The 19,731-nt window shown below is 54.6% G+C and overlaps 1 protein-coding gene across 1 annotated transcript in view; it reads right to left on the reverse strand.

Annotated features, from left to right (window-relative positions):
- The window catches only part of LOC122431444 (translation initiation factor IF-2-like), a 90,413-nt gene extending 72,866 nt beyond the window's left edge, over positions 1 to 17,547 (reverse strand). The window contains exons 1-4 of the mRNA XM_043452748.1: positions 17,408 to 17,547; positions 16,792 to 17,305; positions 15,642 to 15,727; positions 15,377 to 15,456 (exon numbers count right to left, since the gene is read on the reverse strand). Coding sequence (XP_043308683.1) covers positions 15,377 to 15,456; positions 15,642 to 15,727; positions 16,792 to 17,305; positions 17,408 to 17,547 — 820 coding nt within the window. The remainder of the gene's footprint in view (positions 1 to 15,376; positions 15,457 to 15,641; positions 15,728 to 16,791; positions 17,306 to 17,407) is intronic.
- Positions 17,548 to 19,731: the final 2,184 nt, after the last annotated feature.

Raw genomic sequence — 19,731 nt, forward strand, 5'->3', positions numbered from 1 at the left:
TGATGCCTGGCTTAGGGCACACAGATGCAGAAGTTGAGTAAACAGCCGGGAGGTGACTGGGAGGGACACCCAGATGGGCCCAGACGCGGCCCCCAGGCCCCACGGCATCCGTGCCAGCAGGGGCAGCACGTGAAGCGGGCACACGTTCACTCTCAGAAGACAACTGAGTTTCAGTTAATACCCACTCTGATGTCTGAATGCAGTATGCTACCCTAAAGTCTCAGGTTTGTGATGTCCCTTGAGAACCCATCTGGGGATGTCCCTGGTGATCCAGTGGTTAAGAATCCACCTGCCAATACAGGAGACACGGGTTCGATCCCTGGTCTGGGAAGATTCTTCATGCTGCGGAGCAACTAAGGCGTGTGCGTCAACTACTGAGCTCTCTGCAACCAGAGAGCAGCCCAGAGCTCTGCAGCTCGAGGAAGGCCACACACAGAAACAGAGGCCTGGTGCAGTCAGTAAATAAACAAAATTTGTAAAAAAAAAAAAAAAAGAAAAGAAAAAGAACCGGTCTGTGAGCTGGGAGTGACGGCGGCTCCCTGGGAGGCAAGCCTGCGCACAGCGCCCGAGAAGAGTAACACGCCCGCGACAGAGACACCAGGAGCAGCAGGCTGACTGCCGGGGCCCTGCAAGAGGCTCGGGGGGAGGAGCTGCAGACAGAGACGGGCAAACACACACCCAAAAGCGTGTGTCTACTCCCCAGAAATGCAGGGAAAGCAGAGTCCTGAGGACAGAGGGATGTCCAGGCGGACAGGCCCTGCGTCCCGAGGAGTGGGTGGAGGTGACTCCATCACCACCTGCGTCTCTTCACGGACCTCACCGCCCCACTGCACTCACCCAAGGCCTTAGGCAAGAACACCTAGAAAAAAAAAAGGGAAGTGGGAGAAAACTCCAAAAAAGAGCAAAATTCCGACGATTCTGTGGTCCATCAGATCAGAGAGCTGGTCTGAAACGTGGCCCCATTTGCGCACAGAATCTCTGAGTCGGGAGGCCAGCACCCCAGCACCCACACCTGTTCCCCTCCGGAGGGAGGTCACTCCTGCCTCCGAACAGGCCCAGGAGCCACTACCTGACTCACTGCTCCAGATGGGCTCCCAAGAGCACGCGGAGTGAAGCAAGAGGCCACACTGAGCAGACAGACCTGGGTTCCTCTGCTCAACGTTATGCGGCAGCGGGAACAGGAGGGAGCCCCGGGGGAGAACAGATACAGGCACAACACTGGCTGGCCCGCAGTGCGCCTGAAACCATCACAGTCTGCTAGTCAGCCATGCTCCAGTACAAAATTAGAGGTTTTAACGAAATTAAAGCAGAAAGACCTGGGTTCAAATCTCTAGTCCTGCAACTTACACACTGGGTCTGCTGGCATCCCCTGATGCTGTTTCTTGGCTTAGAAAACAGGGACAGTGATTCCCCATTTCCTAAGTTGTGAGGAGTAAATGAAACAACACACCTAAAAGACTGCATCAGCAACCAGCCGCTCCTAGTAGCATAAACAGAAACCACCCAGCCCTGGGTAATAACTAGATCTCATTCTTGAAAAGAAAAAGACTTCAGAAAGTTAATGAGGACTGACCATTTTCAGAAAAATCAAGGCCGCGGGGTGGGGAAAACTACACTCCCCCGCCTTCTGGAAGGATTCTGAAACCTCTCCACCACTGGCGCCCCTACCAGACGGAGAAGTGGCTGGCAGGTCTCTCCTTACCTCCAGACTCTTCACACTTTATAAATATACCACACGACCCACCAGAGAGTGCTCGCTGCCAACCTCCTGGGCAAACAAGCCCAACAATATTTGATCCGGAAATTAGACGTCCAGGCAGCCCGGCCACACTCAGTTCAAAATAGATCTCTGTGACCTACTTAGTCTTCCAGTACCATTCCCAACACCAGACCCAAGGGGGCGGGCGGGTCCGCTGACTTCCGCAGGGCCCTGCACGGCACCCCAGCTTTCCTGTCATTCAAAACGTGCACTGAAACAGTGACGGCTCGAGAAATTATCTTGGGAGGGGCCAGACAGAAACCTTAGCTTAAAAACAGCTGACTCAAACAGTTGTTAAAAAGCAGAGTCTCAAAGTCATGATGACATTACACCCCTCTGACCAGCTCCCATGATTTATTTTCATTCATTTAAACAAAAGGCTGCCACCTCTCTTGACAGTCCATTTTCAAGCTACCTATATCCCTCACCCTCACAGTTGTTTCTGGAGTATCTATACCTTCGCCAGGACACAGTGGGCTCCTTGAGACCTTGTCTTCTTAATCGTGATATTTCACAGCATCTTGGTGCAGCAAGAAGCAAGCACTGTGTTCACCAGCACTGCCTCACCAGCAAGTCTTCCAGGTCCCACCCACTCCCATGCTTGGTTTCTCAAGATTAGGGAATAGGAAGAGACAGACTTTGCTGGCTACAAAGATGAGAAAGGCACAGAAGACCAGGGAAAGCTGCTACATAGTTTCAACCACCAGGTAGCTACAAAACAGACCTCCTCTATCATAATTCATTTCACTAGGATGGTGTGAGCCTTGGGGCAGGAGACGGGGGAACCAGGGAAGTGAATCCAAGGGCCTTGGCAGAGTCAAAGCCAGTAAAATCCCAGAGCATTCCAACATACAGTACAAGGCAGACAATGGAACATTGTCTTTCACCAACTAAGCAACCGTGGAGGAAGCAAGCTGACGGCCAAAACCAAAGAGAACAAGTTGAAGCAAAGCTGCTAGTCTTCACATCCAAATCCACCCTCCCAGGTCTCCAGCATCAGCAGCATAGGCTCCTCTCCCAGACTGAGCTCTCAAATACCCATCCCAGAAATTTACTCGGTAGGCCTGTAGTTTATTTAGAGCACTTTCACCCCATCATGACATTTAATCCTCTGCAATCACGAGGCAAGCAGAATAAGCTCGCTTTCATCGCCCACTTAGAAGTGAGGAAATTGAGGCCACAGCATGTCTAGAAAGAAAGAAAGTGAAAGTGAAGTCGCTCAGTCGTGTCCAACTCTTTGCGACCCCGTGGACTGTAGACTGCCAGGCTCCTCCGTCCCCAGGATTCTCCAGGCAAGAGTACTAGAGTGGGTTGCCATTTCCTTCTCCAGGGGATCTTCCCGACCCAGGGATCAAACCCAGGTCTCCCGCATTGCAGGCAGACGCTTTAACCTCTGAGCCACCAGGTCTACCCCATGGTAAAAATCAGGTCTACTGCACAGACCTTCTAACTTCAAGTTCAATGCCTTTTCTCTAAAATCACCTGCACAGTGCGCCCAGGCCTGGGAAAGCCAGGTATCTGAGCTCTAGCCCACTGGTCTTCCCACTGGCTCCTACGGCTGAGCACCTTCTGGAGACAGAACTCGAACACACAGGCCACACACACACACACACACACACACACACTCTTCCACCTGCTTAACAAACAGGTGCAGAAACCGTGGTGTCACTTACGTCAGCCACTCGTGCCCCAAGCCAGGTGACCACCCACCTCCCTGTAAACACACTAAACACAACTCCAGAGCTTTCAAAGGAGAGATACACACACTGCTTTCTGCAATCACGTGGTGATCGTAGGGCAGGGTAGGTAATCACAGACCCCAGCAGCCACAAATCAGAGATTCTAGACCTCTGAGTACCAGCACCCTGGGTCTACATCCTGTTTCCGGGACTCCTTACTCTCTGTGACCTTAAGCATCTTTGTTTCTCTCAATCTCAGCTACCTCATTTCTAAAAGAAGGAGTTTAAAAAAAGGATCTCACTGTGAATGTATTTCATGCCACAGAACTTAAAAATGGTTAAAAAGGTAAGTTTTCTATATTTCACCACAATAAAATACAATGGGCTAGCATTTATATTGTTAGAGAACCTCACAGGTTCATAACAAGGATTAAATAAGAGTTTAATGGCAATTTGTGTGTGTGCAGCACATACTAAAGTGTAATAAATAGCTATTTATTATTTATAGAAATTTTAATATTAATAGCCTTTATTATCTAGGCAATACGTGCTCAACATGGAATGCTGAAAAACAAAAAGATAAAAAGAATCTCCTTTAATACTAAAATCCAGAGGCAACCACTGAAATAAAATTCTTTATGGTATTTTTCCAAAGCATAGATATTTCATAAATTTGGAATATAATATATAGTCAACTTTGTCGTCATGATCCATTCTTTTTTGCAAAACTGCAGAAACAACTCTCTCTACAACATCCAGAAATAAAGGGACTTTGTTTAAGGCAAGGATCAAAAGTTGCATGAAACTTGAGGCAGGAACACAGAGCTCACACTGAACAGCTGGGGACACCTGCCCCCAAAGCCAGGAGGGAGGTGTCCATCAAACCCCGGCCACCTGTTCCTCCCTCCCCATCAACGCTCACCCAGAGAGCAAGACCCCGGGGTCTGGCCAAGGAGGACACGGGCCACGGGGAAGCCAGTGGGACCTCTGCACACCAGGTCCCCGCCCTCGGGAGCTCCTGAAGTGACAGGGGAGCCGCTGCAGGCAAATCACCCCGGGGCCTGCGCTGCGGGGCACAGGAAGGAGACACGCATGACAGCCGTCCCATCCAGCCCCCGGGAAGGAGGAGGTCACCAGGCCCAGGAGACAACTGACAGCCCCAAGGCTGCAAGGATGAAACCAGTCCCGACTTCGGGCCAGAAGGCTGAGCTCAGGGTCCTGAGGTAGCTCACAGATGCCCAGTTTAAAAATTAAAACACACAATAAACAAAAAGAAATCATCAAGGCCGATATCCAGTATGTATGTATAATCCTTATTTACTATGTGCTTAGGGCACGTCCCCAGTGGTTCAGCGTTCAAGAATCCTCCTGCCAATGCAGGAGCCGCAGAAGACGCAGGTTCGATCCCTGGGTCGGGAAGATCCCCTAGAGAAGGAAATGGCAACCCACTCCAGTGTTCTTGCCTGGAGAATCCCATGGACAGAGGAGCCTGGCAAGCTACAGTCCATGGGGTCACAAAGAGCCGAACACAACCAGGTGCACACGCTGGGAGCGCGTCAGCACAGAGACAGTGGCGCCTGGGCAAGGACAAGGAGCCTGTTCTAACGGGACCCTGGGGCTCTGCCTGGCTCCCGCCCTCGGGCAAGGCCTCTCTGCCTCTCATGCGGAAATGAGGCCAGATTCCACCGACTTCTGGGGACGCCACATGAGCCAAAACTTCCCGGAGCACCCGGCAAAGAAGGAAGCTCTTCTGCTGGGCCGGGGAAGCAGCCCCAGGACCAACTCCGGAGAAAGAACCACGATCCCACAAAACGCACTTTAAGGTTCTGTCCCCAGCGAGGCATGGGCTTCCCCCACTTTCATTTCAGGCGGGAGAGTATTCTGTAGGGAAGCAGGGGCAGGGAGCGAGGGGCACCCTCAAGGCAATTCCTGAAATCCGACAGAGGAGCAGCTGCTCCGGGCCTTGGGGAGTTCTATTTCCATCTCTGCTTACACATAATTATCTCCTAAAGCAGCGCTCCCCGGAGGGCTGACAGCGCCAGTGGCCCCAGGTCACCTCCTGGACCGGCTGCTCCTGCACCAGTGTCGCAGAGGGAGGCCTGGAAGACAGCCCAAAGCAGGGCCACCCGCAGCCCACTCCTCCCAGGCCCAGATCGCAGCCGTGCCAGGCCCTTTCCTCTGGAGACGCCGAGACGAAATCAAACGGGAACCAGATAAGGAGCTCCGACGCCGAGCAATCCGCAGTTATGAGTCCCTGGGGACCATGCGGGCCAAACCAGCCCAGGCCCGGGCCATCAGGCTAGCCATGCCCGGGGAGCCTTCATTCCATCGACGACGGGGCTTGGACACGGGCCTGAGTGTTTTCACAGCAAATAAGAATGACAGCGCACAGCTCTGCGGGGCCGGCGATGAGCTGGGGGCAGGGAGGGTCTGCGTGCCGTGGCCGCCCGCGCGCCAGCCCCTATGCCGCGCCCTTCCTGGCCCTGCGCTCTGCTGGCCAAGGGAGGCGGCCCGAGGCGCTGACTCCGCTCTTCTCACGGTGACGGGATCCACGGAAGGATGCGGGCTCTGAGCGCCCTGGGCGCACAGGCCTCAGTCGGCAGTTTCTACGCCTGCCAGGGCGCGGCACCATCCCTGGCACCACCCGCGCCAGGCTGGCAGCAAGATGCGCCCTGGCCTCCTCTGCTCTCTCTTCTTGCCTGTGATTTCTGCGTGGGGAGCGGGTGGTGCACAGGCATCTGTGAGGAGGCAGGACAAACAGGAGAGGGCGGTGGGTCGAGGATCAATAGAGCAGAGAGAGACAACCGCCGCAAAATACCCAGGCGCCGGAATACGGCGCTGCAGCGCCATCTAAACCCGGAAAAGCCTCCTCCGGCTGCCCACCTGCCAGTAATGCTCACTGCTTGCGGCTCGACACTGGCTCCCATCCCACGGGGGCAAAAGGCCCCCCCCCAAACACACATGCGTGCGCGCGCACACACACGCACACACACGACTTCCACCTTCGCGCCCCCACACCAGCCCGACAGGTGCACGCGTCCACCTTGAGGCCTCCATGGCCGGACCGTGTCCCCTTCACACTACAACTCCCCTCAGACACGACTGCTCAGCAAGGCCTGCCTGGACCCGCTTTCAGCGCCTCACCACCCCGTGCCCAGGCGCTCCCCTGACGTCTCAGCGACCATCCCCACCTCACACACTATTCTGGGTCCACCAGTGTCCCCACAAACCCACAGCCACCTGCAAGCTGAGAGCGTGACCCCTTCTGGAGAGGGGGCCTTCAGATGTACACGGTCAGGGCAAGGCCACGTGGAGGAGGGGCCGCACACAGAGAGGGGCCACAGACACAGGGAAGATACCTGCGGTGATGGAGGCAGGGAGCAGAGGACGCAGGCACCCCCAGGAACGGGGCGATCAAGGGACAGGTCCTCCCTCGGAGCCCCAGGACAGTGAGAGAACAAGGTCCTGGTGCTTAAGCCATCTGGCTGGTCCTTTGTTGCAGCACACTAGGAAACTGGGACGTGTACCATGAATTGTGATCAGCTATTTATGGTCTGTTGCCCCTCACAAGAAACTAAGCCCCACGAGAAAAGGATTTTGCTGTCTTTTGCTCAATGCAAAATGCCCAACGCATGGAATAGTGTCCGCCTGAAAACATGTATTTGCTGGACAGAGTCTGAGTGAATGAAGACAAGCCTACAAGTGAGGTGGGGGGCTGCGCCCACCCTACAGAGGGCATAGCTGAGGGGCCCGTGTCCCAGCTCCACTCAGAGACAGCAGAGCCAGGACCGGAACTGAATCGAGACCTGTTGGTTCCTTAGAGAAGCAATCTTGAGCTCCTCTGGGCGCTGAGCGGGCCACGGCCACGCGAGCCCTCGGGGAGCACGCGCGTGGAGTGGGGTGCAAAAGTGCAGGCGCCCCCTGGGCAGGGCCGCGACCCGACCCAGGCCACCCCAGGGCCATGTCCTCGCCTGCAGAGTGAGGGCAGCCAGCCGGCCTGCTGGTGAACACGCAAGCGAGGCCCATCTTCCTGGGCTGCTTCCGCGAGGCCCTCTCAGGCCCGGGAGCCGGGGGACAGCCGTCCAGCAGCTGACGCAGGGCAGCGCCTCTGGTGCTCTTTGAGCGCTGCTCTGAAGTCTGGCTCGCGCTGCAGGGCACTTGTGCTTGCACGCCCCACAGTCACACCCTGGCACACACACACGCCTGGCCTCACAGCACCCAGAGCTCTGCAAGCCCTGCGGTCTGCGGGCTCGCCTGTGTCCCCACCGGGCGGGCGGCTCTGTTCCTCCCCCGCACACATGGGGCTCCCCCAGCACCAAGGTTCCCTTCTGCCCCCGGACCCGGGCAGCCAGGGTCCTCTGGAACCCTGGGCACAGCCTTGCCCACACTCAGCCGGCAGGCCTCTCCCATTTGTGGGAACCATCAGAAAACAGCAGGGACTTCAGAAGAGCGTGCCACTGCACCCGCATGCATTGCACACACACGCGCGGTCAGGGCAGGAGACCGCAGTAACAGCACCCCAGGGCTGGTGCTGTTGGGAGCGCAACCAGGCAGGGGGCGAAGCGAGAGCCCCCCACTGTGGGCTGCACTTGCTGGCCCTCCCTGCAGCGATCTCAGCTCACAGGGGCCCGGAGCAGCAGACGACAGACTCTGCAGGGCACCCCGAACACTGCGTGGTCCTCTTTTCCTGCAGCTAGAAGAGGCAGCACGTGGCCCATTTACCCGGCGTGGAGAACAGGGTAAACAGACCCAAGCCTCAAGCCCAGAGCCCTGTCCCAACTCCACGCTGAGCCACCAGGTTCACGGCTGGACAGCCCCTCTCACGGCCCGGCTCGGCCTCAGAAACAAAGCGGAGAGGCTGTAAGAGGATCCGCAGGACCCAGTCACCCTAAGCAGGGGGGCCTCTGCTCTGACAGCCCACAGCAGGGCTGGCACAGGAAGAGAATCCCGAACCCTCCACCCCGCAGCGTTCCCACAGCCCCGCCTGACCCGGCTCTGCCTGTATCCTCCTCGACGTTACCAGACGATGTGCACTACCACATTTACCGACGGCAACACTCATTCGTGCATTTAGAAACACAAGGAAAGGGGCTTCCCAGACGTAAAGAATCCGCCTGCAGTACAGGAGACCTGGGTTCAACCTCTGGGTGAGGAAGATCCCCTGGAGAAGGAAATGGCAACCCACTCCAGTATTCTGGCCTGGAGAATCCCACGGACAGAGAAGGCTGGTGGGCTACAGTTCATGGGGTTGCAGAGTCGGACATGACCTAGTGATTAAACCACCATTAAGGAAAGGAGAATATAAACAAAAGTAGTAGTTGCTTACTACTGCTGAGTGCGTGCCGGCAGTGTGCTGATCCTTACAAACGTGACTCTCGGAATCCCCGCAACAGCCCTGTGGGGTGGGTCCTGATATTAATCCTGGTTTACAGATGAGGAAACCGAGGCTGGGAGAAAAGACAACTTCACTTACGTCACACAGCCACGAACGACAGAACGAGAGCAGGAAGTGGAGCCTCCTCCCACCCCAGCTGCGCCTCCATCACTCCTGCCTCCTGGCCTTCCTTGACCGGCAGGTGCAGGGCACTGTCATTAAGTCCGAGCCTCCCAAAGTCCACTGTGCGGCTCAGTCCGCAGGGAAAGGCCCGGTGAGGCCTCCAGATGTTCCCTCTGCCTGCCCAGGCCGCTCAGGGACTGCCCGTCACGATCTTCCCAAGCGAGCCAGGAGGGGGCGGAGGGGCACCGCCTGCTGCAGGGACAGCCCGGCCGCAGGGTGCTGCTTCACACGGGGAACAGAGGTTGTGCCAAACAAAGCCAGAGTGTCTGACTTTCTGGCATGCGTTCCCCTAGCTCAGCTCCCTGGCCTGGCACCTCTGCCTCGTCTACGCAGAACAGAACTGCTATCAATGCGCTGCTTACAAGCACTTGCCTCCTTGGGGAGAGGCTCGCAGAAAGACTCTGGCAGGTCACGCCAGAATTAAAACAATCCATTACAGTGCCCAGCCTCTGGGAAAAGTGGAGAGAACGTGAAACCAGGAGCACTTGCTTCCACTGCCACGTTCCCACCCCTGTCTGCAGGACACCCTGAGCAGAGCCGTGGTCCTGGGGGCTCAGCGTCCCCATTCTCCAGGGCCGTGACGCCTCCCCCACAAGAAAGATCCGAAAGTCAAGTGAGTCTCATAGCCACACCAGCGATGGTGAAACGCCTACTAAGCACTATCCATTTCTATCGTCTGGCAGAACGGCAGCCCACGGGGAAAGGGCGGCCTCATTATCTATTGGTGCTTTAAACCCGCCCAGCCCTCAACAGCACAGCATGGGGATTCGCTCTACCAGTTCAAACATGTGGAACCTGTGGCATACTGACTCCACTCCTAGAGAATGTGTGCCTAACAGTATGTGTGTGTAACAGTATGCATGTATGAAGATATAATAGCAAAACTAACAAGTTAGATTATGTCTATCAATGGAGGACTGACTCATAAATTATGATACATCAATACTATAAAATATTTTGTAGACAAAGTAAAAGAAAGAAGAATGCATGAAAAGATCTATGAGATCCATTATATGAAAAGATCCATATATATGAAACAATATATATGATGCAATCCAACTTATGCTTACAGAAGAAACAAGACTGTATGTTTCTGGATCTGGACAGGCTGATTGAAGTTCCAATCGGTCATGGCTGAGGAGTCAGCAGGGAGGGGCCCTTTGAGGGAGGGGTCCCAGGGGAAGGAGAACTCTGTATCTGCTGCTGGACTTCACTAAGTGATGGGAGGGTGGGTGCAAGAGTGTAACAAATTCATGTATGGCTTAGAAAAAGGCCAACAAACTGATCATGATGGGAGGGTGGGGTGCAAGAGGGTAACAAGTTTGTGTATCCCTTAGAAAAATGGCAACAAACTGATTGAAAAATACCACCACCACCAAAACAGGATTTGTCTGTGTTCTGGCCAGAAGCTGCCACAGCAATTTGAAGGAGTTTGGGGCCACACTCCAAGGTCTTCACAAGAATGGATAAGGAAGTTCAAGTGCAATCTCTAAGCCACAGACACACGGGATCAGGGTCGACGGGGAGGAAGGGCAAGGCAGATGGCGCAGAGAGCTCTGGGCAGCGCTGTGGGGGCAGCAGCTGCCCCCCGAAGCCGCTGGGCTCCAGGAGCCACTGTTCCAAGACTCGCCTCCCTCTCACCCCACGGGATGAGAAGAAAGAGAGAACCAGGGTGAAGGGGGATTCCCTTTCCCACAGCAGAGGGGAGGTCACCCTGTCACCAGCAGAGCCACTCCCAAGTGAAGCTGGAGAAAAAGGGAAAGCAGGGAACGTATCAGTCGTTGAGTTGCGTCACACTCTGCAGTCCCACAGACTGTAGCCCGCCAGGCTCCTGTCCATGGGATTCTCCAGGCCAGAACACTGGAGTGGGTTGCCATTCCTTTCCCAGGGGGTCTTCCCAGCCCAGAGATCAAACCCACTCGTGTACTGCAGGTGGATTCTTTACCATCTGAGCCACTTTCCTGAGGCTCCAAGGACAGCCGGGCTGGCAGCCCAGCATCCACCCATCAACTCCCTCTAAACAACCAGTCAAGCCTCCCTTCACATTCAACACTGAAGCTTAACCAGTACACACATCAGAGGGTTCTGCCAACAGAACAAGAACCACATGGAACAAGGAGAGATCAATCAGTGATCTCTTGGGTAAACACAATTACTCTTTCTGCTTGCCCATAGTAACATGTCTGTAAATTTAAAGATTTGATAAAGACCTTGTTTGCTTCCTAATAATAACTAAAACAAACACACAAATACACAGCTAAACACACAGCAAAAAGAAAAAGAGGGGCTTTGCTTAGGACACGATGTTCAGGAGGCAGGCTGACAGCTGACATCCCCAGGTCAGGTGCTTTCCTCCCACTGGAACAGGAACCCGTCAGTGCAGCAGACATGCGGGGCACTGGAACAGCCCACAGCAAGGCGACCACCCTCAGGACAAGGGACAGAAGCCCCGTCTTGGGGGGAAGGGGTGTCCCCCGCACGGCGGGGCAGCGGAGTCGCTGTGCGTGACTCACCGAGGCGAGGCCTTGCCTGCAGAAGCCGGGAGCAGGCAGGCCCAGCAGGGACCCTCAGCCCCCTCGCAGTGAGGATGCGGCCCAAGAAAAGCCAGGACCTAACTAACGGGCCAGAGCTCAGCAGGAGCTACCTAAAGAGTCCGAGTGTTTACGCGAAGAAAACGGGAAGCCTGGGCAACGGACGCCGGCACTGGCGAGGAGAGAGGGCCCGGGAACAGCGCACTCCTGACGTGGTGGTGGGCCCTGCACAATGAGGACACGCAGGCCCCACGAGCGCCCCTGGGCTTTGACGCTGCTTCCCTGCTCCCCACCACACTGCACCCCTCGGGGGGTGGGCTCACCTCCCGGCAGGGCCGGCCACCCCGAAAACTTGCCCAACAACCAGCCCCGGATGCGTGGTGACTACCCACCACCCCCATCCAGAGCCGAGGCCCATGGCCAGCAGGGCCCGCTGGGTCCCCCGGGAGCAGGAGGGTGCGGACTCCACCCAGGGAGGCAGCCTCCACAGGGCTTTTCTCCTGTGATCGTTTCGCCTGAAGTGTGAACATTCAAGCCTGCCGTCCTTCACGGACTGGGGTCTGAGAACCTGAATTCCATCCCGAGCTGCTCCAAGAAAGGTGGCAACGAAGGCCAGGTGGGCGGGCGAAGACAGGGCAGGGCTTGGGGCTTATCCTGGCACCTTCCTCCTTGAGAGCCCACAGGAGGCTGCCGTAGTTTCTAGAGAGGCTCTCAGTCTGCGCATGGCATCAATACCCGCCTGCGGCACAAGACTGGCCGTGAGGGTAAGTGGGGGAGCGGAGACCTGGCCCCTCATCTCTCAAGCTCAGGTCTAAGGACGGAACACCGTCCACGGCCAGCACCCCCCGTGCCCCACCACCTGCCAGCCTCAACGGCGTGAGTCCAACCCTCATGCTCTCTCGGGCCAGTTACCCTGACGGCCTCAGTCCTCTGCTGCCCCTTGGGGACTCCACACAGCCCCCGGGGCCACCTCTAACCATAGCCCCGACCCAGCCCGTCTCCGGGACGGAGTCCAGCGCCAGCAGGGCGGCCTGGCCCCTGCCTCCCTGGCTCTGGACTCACAGACATCAGGGCTGCCACGTGGGTGAACATCCCACCCCAGCTCTGGGGATGCAGGCGCTTCTGAGCTGTCTCCTCATCTGAGCAGGGGAATAACACGACTGACCTCCGGAGCCCCTGTGAGCCCAGCAGAGGACACCCCGGCTATCCAAGAAGGACCACGACTCTGCCTGTCCCCAGGCTGGCCCCAGAGTCTCCGCTCTCCACAACCTTGCTGTGTTACTTCCTCACAGTGAAAGAACACGGGCAAGCTCAGAACAAAGGCACGTTCGAGATCTAAAGATGAAGGGTCATAAACATACAAATTAGGCTCCCAAGATGTGAAAGACACCAAAATTAACTCATTATCACAGTAATATGAGAGAAGGGAAGAGACGGGAAGAGAAGAAAAAATCACTTCGGAGGACCTGCTTTTAAAATATATGGCCTTGCGACTTTTTCTTAGACTTCATTTTTTCCAAAGATTTAGGAAGATTACATTTCAAAAGCTCACAAAGGAGACATTTCTGGGTTTTTTTTTAAATTGTTTCTTAATTAATATCTTCAGAGAACTAAGAGGTACTTTTATAGACTGACTGAATCTTAATAAAATTCTCAGAGAAATTCTGGCATCAGTCACAACAAACACCCTCTTGGAATTTAATTTCATTTTCCGCAGACAACTTACTATGGAAACTCATTTATGATGATACCACCACCAGTCAAAATCTGCCTGGAGCACAAAAACTTCAAAGTGCCACAAGAGATCCCATAGGACTTGATGGAAATTGGTCCCACATTTAGCCAAATCCTCATCTAACAGAATTCCCCCATGACAAACTGTCCAGATTTTACTGTCAAAATCACCTCCTCCATCCTCTTCGCAGCCCATAGCTTCCCTACCCTCCCACCATATACTACAGCTCAAACAACGCCTCCTTCCAGCCAGAAGTCCCCAAATTCAGTCTCTTTCCCTTTTTGCACAGAACGGGCAAAAGGTAACTAGCCACATCCATCTTTAGCCCCTACCAAAGACCTGTTCCCTCTGGCTCCTAGTTTGCTTCAAGCCCCGCCTTTCTTTTAATTCTCACTTGAAGTATAGTTGATTCACAAGGCTGAGCCAGTCCCAGCAATCCCCTCCTTTCGGATGATGCTAAGACCCAGAATATTCACTGTGTTGAGGGTGCAGTGGGAAACCAAAAGCTAAAAGAATTATTTATAAGTACAAAAACGTACTTTAAAGCCTATTTCCCTGGAGGACAATTCCTACTGGAAGACTTAATCAATCCCATTATTCCAAGCACCCGTGGGCAAGGGGAGAGGAAGGGGTGAATGCTAACCATCACTGAGTACCTGCTGCAACTCACAAGTGCATCTCATTTAATGCAAGAAAGATACTATCAGCCTAATTTTACATACACAGAAAACAGGCTCAGATGGATTAGGCGACGGGCTCAGCATGTACACCAGGCCCACCAGACACTGGGCTCCTGAGTCATGGACTCATAAGCTTCCAGAGTCCTCGGGTGCTTAGGGTAAAACCTGCCCGGGTTGGAGGGCACTTTACAGTTTACACATTGCTTTTCACATATAAGATCGCATTTAATATCTCAATCCTGTAAGAAACAGTTAAGAATTAAGTTTCCGTGGGGGAGGAGCTTGGGGGAGAAGGGGTACATGCATATGCATGGCTGAGTGCCTATGCCGTTCACCTGACACTATACAACATTGTTAATTAGCTACATCCCAAAACAAAATAAAAAGTTAAAAAAAAAAAAGAATTACTCTTCCACTATCACAAAACATTACATGCATGCATGCTGTCGTGTCCGACTCTTCGTGACCCCATGGATGGTAGCCTGACAGGCCCCTCTGTCCGTGGATTCTCCAGGCAGGAACACTGGAGTGGGTGCCATTCCCTCCTCCGGGGGATCTTCCCCACCAGGGATCGAACCCACGACCCCTGCTGCATCTCCTGCATCACAGGCAGATTCTTTACTGCTGAGCCACTGTATCTTATCCTGCCTGATACATGGTAGGGGCTCAAACGACAACTATTATTAGCACCAGAATTTTTATTAATTTAATAGCTCTCAGTTAAAGTAAAATTTTATACAAGAAACTGACAGAAAAGGATTACTGAAAATGATGTGGTGAGACCCAATATGGATTTGAAAGCTACTAATGGAAGAGAACATTCAGTTATGATAAAATACACACACACACACAGAACCCTCCCCGTGCACCAGCACCATGGCTTGACCGTGAATGTGCCATGTGACCCAGCCATGGCATTTCAACTTCTCAGCACCCAAAACAAGATGGCCAGGAAGTGCCTCTCAACTTCTACTGAGAGGTTGTCCAGAGGGTCTAAGGAATAGGGGTGGAGCAGACACATTATTACCTTGAGCTATTTTTAATGTGCTGTATCTAATGCACTATTTGCCTATTAACTTCATTCACTTGAAACCTGGGAGGTTCAGAAATGCCACATGCAACAGGAATCAGCTCCCCACTTCTCAAGTCAGAATGGAAAAGATGACAGAAGTGTGGTGGTACACAGACGGCAGCATCAGTCAGACAGAAGGAAACCTATGATCCTGTGGCAACAAGAGGGGCTTCCAGGTGGCTCAGCGGTAAAGCATCATCCTGCAGTGCATGAGGCCCAGGTTCAATCCCTGGGTCAGGAAGATCCCCTGGAGGAGGGTATGGCAATCCACTCCAGTATTCTTGCCAGAAAATCCTATGGACAGAGTAGGCTGGTGGGCTACAGTCCATGGGGTCACAGAGTCGGGCATGACTGAGCACTCACCCACAGCAAGGGGAGATCCTGGGGGTATTATTCTTCGAGTAAGGCTGCTCCAAGTGGATCCACTGCACATCCACTCCAGGCTTGAAGGTTCAAACAAAAGAAAAAATTCAGGTCCACAGATGAGACGTACATAATTTTTTAAAGCACAGTTAACAACTTTATGGTAATGATAGCTGAACAGGCAATACGCTAACTGTCCACATAAGAACAGTACCCAGACTGAAAATCCAGTACCAATTATTGTTAGTTTTCAGTTCTGTTTTACCTTATGCAGCCTCTCTTGCTTCTGAGCTTTGTTAAGTCCACCCTAATTTCTTTATAATAGGCTGAGGTGGACTTTGTGTGGCTGATCTAGATTCACAAGGAAAAAGATGTCAGGTTCCCTTAAACAGCTACTCCTGGCACCTAAGACTGCCTAGCTCATTCTGTATACCGCATTTCGCAGATAAAGAAACTGAGTTCCAAAGAGGGGAAGTGATGCACTGGAGGCCATCAGTTCAGTCGTTCAGTCGTGTCCGACTCTTTGCACCCCATGGACTGCAGCACACCAGGCTTCCCTGTCCATCACCAACTCCCGGAGCTTACTCAAACTCATGTCCATCAAGTCGATGATGCCATTATTGGAGGCCATAATCCTTGCTAATACATCTAGGACTAGCACAAGGTCTCAAGGCCTGCAGTGTGGGTCTCCAGCTCTATGACTGTTGCAAATGACCTGGCAAGCTTGTGTCTTGAATACAAAGTTTATTTGAAGGGAAAAAAAAAAGCTAACATGAGTCATCTCCACTGTCAAGGGGCACCACACAGATTATTCCAATAAAGCATCTGCAGAACCACTTGTTTCTGAAATAGCCAGCCTCAGCCCGAGAATCAAAGGCCATGTCTTACGCCCCTTCAGGACGACCACGACTCTGCGAACAGAGGGGCTGCTAGGCTTTGCGGATCCGTAGCCGAACCCAGGAAATACCGACGTGGCTGGTGCTGAAGAGGGGAATGGGGGTGGGTGCGTGAGGCTCAGAGGGGGTCAGAGCTGCGTTTTCTCCTGGCAACGGTTATGACTGCATGCAGCCCAATCCTACTGCCCGCGGGACCCCTAAATATCCCATCCACTCAGGGGTTCCTCATCAACTTCCCAGACAGCAGCGCCGCAGTCGGGGAGGCGAGTCTGGCAGACGGGGAGGGGAGGTACTTGGCCCAGGCGATAGAGGAAGCGCGGCTCGGCCGCCTCCTCCAGCAGTTCCAGGAACTCCCCACCGGGTCTCCAGGCGCCCAGAGGCGTCCCCAACTCTGAGCCCGAACCTCCCCCCACCCCACCCGCGTCCGCCCCGGCAGGGGGGAGGGGGCAAGCCCACCGCCAGTCCACTCCGCCCCCGGCCCCCCGGCGCCCCCCGCGGGCCTGCCTTCCCCCTGCTCACCGCGGGCCCCGCCGGGCACCTGCGGGCTCCAGCCGGGGACCCCGAGCGCGCCCCTTCCTCTCCACGCGCCGAGCACCCGCGCCCGCCGCCTCCGGCGACCCCCGTGCCCCCGTCCCCCGGGACCGCCGCGCGCCCGCACTTCCCGCCCGGCCCGCGGGGCTCGCGGTCCGCCCCAACTTTCCCGGGCGCGGCCCCGGCCCGCAGAGCGGGGACCCCGGCCCCGCGCAGAGACGCGCGGCCCCGCGGCCCCCGCCCGCGGCCGGCACGAGTTGCGCTTGGGACGCGCTCGGGGCCCGGGCCTCGGCGGCCGCCCGGCTCTGCACAGGGCCGGCGCGGCGGGAACCGCGGGGCCGCCGCCCCCCGCCCAGCCCGGCCCGGCTCACGCCGCCGCTCACCTCGGCCCGCGCCGCCGCCGCCACTGCCGGGAAGACGTGGCGGTGGCCGCCGCTCGCGCTCCCCGCCTCGCCTCCCGGCGCCCGGGCGCGCGGCCCCGGCCGGCAGCGCCAGGCGCCCTCTGCCGCCGGGAAGCCAAATCCTCCCGCCCTAACCCTAACGCGCCCGCCCGGCCCGGCCGCCCGCCCTTGAGACGCGCGCGGCCCCTCGCCCCTCTCTCCACCGCCGCTGCTCCGAGACGCTCCGCCGGAGGCCGCGGGCCCGCCTCGGGGACCCGCCTCGGGGAGCCCGCCCCGGCCAGCCGCCACTCGCCGCCCCCCCGCGCCCCGCCGCCGGTGCGGGTCGCGCCCCAAGAGGCTCCATACCGTTTCTGCTTCCCTGAACCCTAACCCTTGCCCCGGAGAAAGTCAGGTCTGGCTGGGGAGCAGCCGGCTTGCCGTCCCCTCCCCTAGCTTAGCGCCCCGCCCGGAATACCCAAGTGCGCCACAAACACTTCTTACGGGATCTAAGGAGCGAATGAATGAGGACAGACTTTGGCAGCTCTCCACCACGCAGGCTTCTAAACTTCCAGAGAACAGATACCCCGACCTGGATTTGTTTTTTCGTTTGTGAATTACACACACACACAGACACGTGTTCAGCGTTGCATAAATAAATAAGATTCACAGTTTCAGACCTCAGACCAGCAAGGAGTGGCACAGGGCCCACCGCCCAGCTACTCGGGGCTTTTAGTCGAACAGACTTAGGATTTAGATCTTCCACTTAAAAGCTGGAAGCTCTTGGGAAAGCTAATCTCTCTGAGCGGTTACCTCGTCTATACACTGAGAATAGTAAAACCTACTTCCCAGGGCTGTTATTCGCATTGAGACCTTGCATTGTATGTGAAGTGCCTTGCTCGCCCCCTCCACCCACGTATGCTGCAGAACTAAGTGGTAGAAGCCGATATTATGATCACTAATGGGTAGCTATTGTTACTATTATTACTGACCTAGTAGGCAATAAAAACTATAAGCAAAATGTAAACTAATGGCCACCTTTTCGTCTGAGGACACCCCTTGTGAGTGTGGAATTGTCACCTACCCAACAGGGCCTCTCCAGTCTCTCCTCTTCCCCACCCGCAAGAATTAACTAATTGGTAGTGGGTTTTTTAAGAGCTGTAAAACCGGCTCTCCTACTGGTTTTCCACCTGGGTTTTGATGGCCAGTCTCTTAATGAACAGTGTTTGTTTTCTTGTAAAGGCAGTGAATGCTTAAAGGCTTCTGCAATCTACAGCCTCGACTGTCTCCTCATTGCCCCTCTCTGAACACCTGGAGGCCATCTTTTCACTTTTGACAGTCTCCTTTCTGCTTTGCATGAAAAACAGCAGGGGGTCCAATGAAGTTGCATCAGGCAGGACTGGGCTGGAATCCCAGCCTGTCCACCTTGGGCTTTCTGTAACTCAGTCCCCTGAGTTGTAAACTGTGGCGAATGACACATCTGTGGCATTGAGATTGGTGATCCAATCTGTGAGTGAAGTGCCTGGAACATAAAGGTGTTTTACTAAAAGGCAACTGTCGATTTGTTTATTTAACCGGCATTTAGGGAGCATCCTAGGTGGTTAGTGGTAAAGAATCCACCTGCCAATGCAGGAGACGCAGGTTCAATCCCTGGGTCAGGATGATCCCCTGGAGGAGGAAATGGCAACCCACTCCAGTATTCTTACCTGGAGAATCCCATGGACAGAGGAGCCTGGCGGGCTACAGTCCATGGGGTTGCAGAGAGTTGGACACGACTCAGCATCTGAGCCTAGCATAGCACAGCTCAGGGAGCATCCACTGAGTGTCATACATGCTGGGAGAGTGAGGGAAAGAAACATGGGTGAGGTAGGATTCCTCTCCCCAGAAGAGATTGAGGTCTGCTTGACAAGAAGGGCACCCACATCCTTGGGCAGAGGGGTTGGGAGGACATAGATGCTGCTAATATGAAATTAGAAAGACTTAGTTCCAAACTGAGGCAGTGGTACTGCAGTAAAGATTGCTTTAATTCATTATAATTGTAAATGGTATTTTCCTCTAAATATGTACATAACTTTCCAAGGCCACTGCAAAAATTAATGAATAATTTTATGAGGCAAGCAGAACCACTTGATGTAGGATTCAGTCCCTTAATAAGGTGACTCCAAATGCTTCCTTATACTAGTAATAACATGAACATTGTGTCTTTGTGAAAGCACCATATAGGTTAAAGTTGCACGTCTTGCAATGCATATCTAAGAGGGACAGTTCATGCAGTCACCCTAATGGCCTCTGATGACTCTCACCTCCTATGCATGTCCTTGGTGTCGAGCCTCCTCTGTTAAGCCTGGGCTTAGCCGCTGGGACATCCACAAACACAGCAAACAAGGGCTGTTTGACGAGCACTTGCACCTTGCTCCTTGCCTTCTTGAAATGCTGTGAAGAACGTGAAAAAAAACCTGGTCCAACCTCCTCAAAAATGAAAGCCTGAGGCAGAGAGAGGCTTGTCATCCCAGCTGTAGCAGTTCCCCAGCCAACCCACCAGCTGAATGCC

The sequence above is a fragment of the Cervus canadensis genome, chromosome 29 (assembly GCF_019320065.1).
Source record: "Cervus canadensis isolate Bull #8, Minnesota chromosome 29, ASM1932006v1, whole genome shotgun sequence".
NCBI classification, from domain to species: domain Eukaryota; kingdom Metazoa; phylum Chordata; class Mammalia; order Artiodactyla; family Cervidae; genus Cervus; species Cervus canadensis.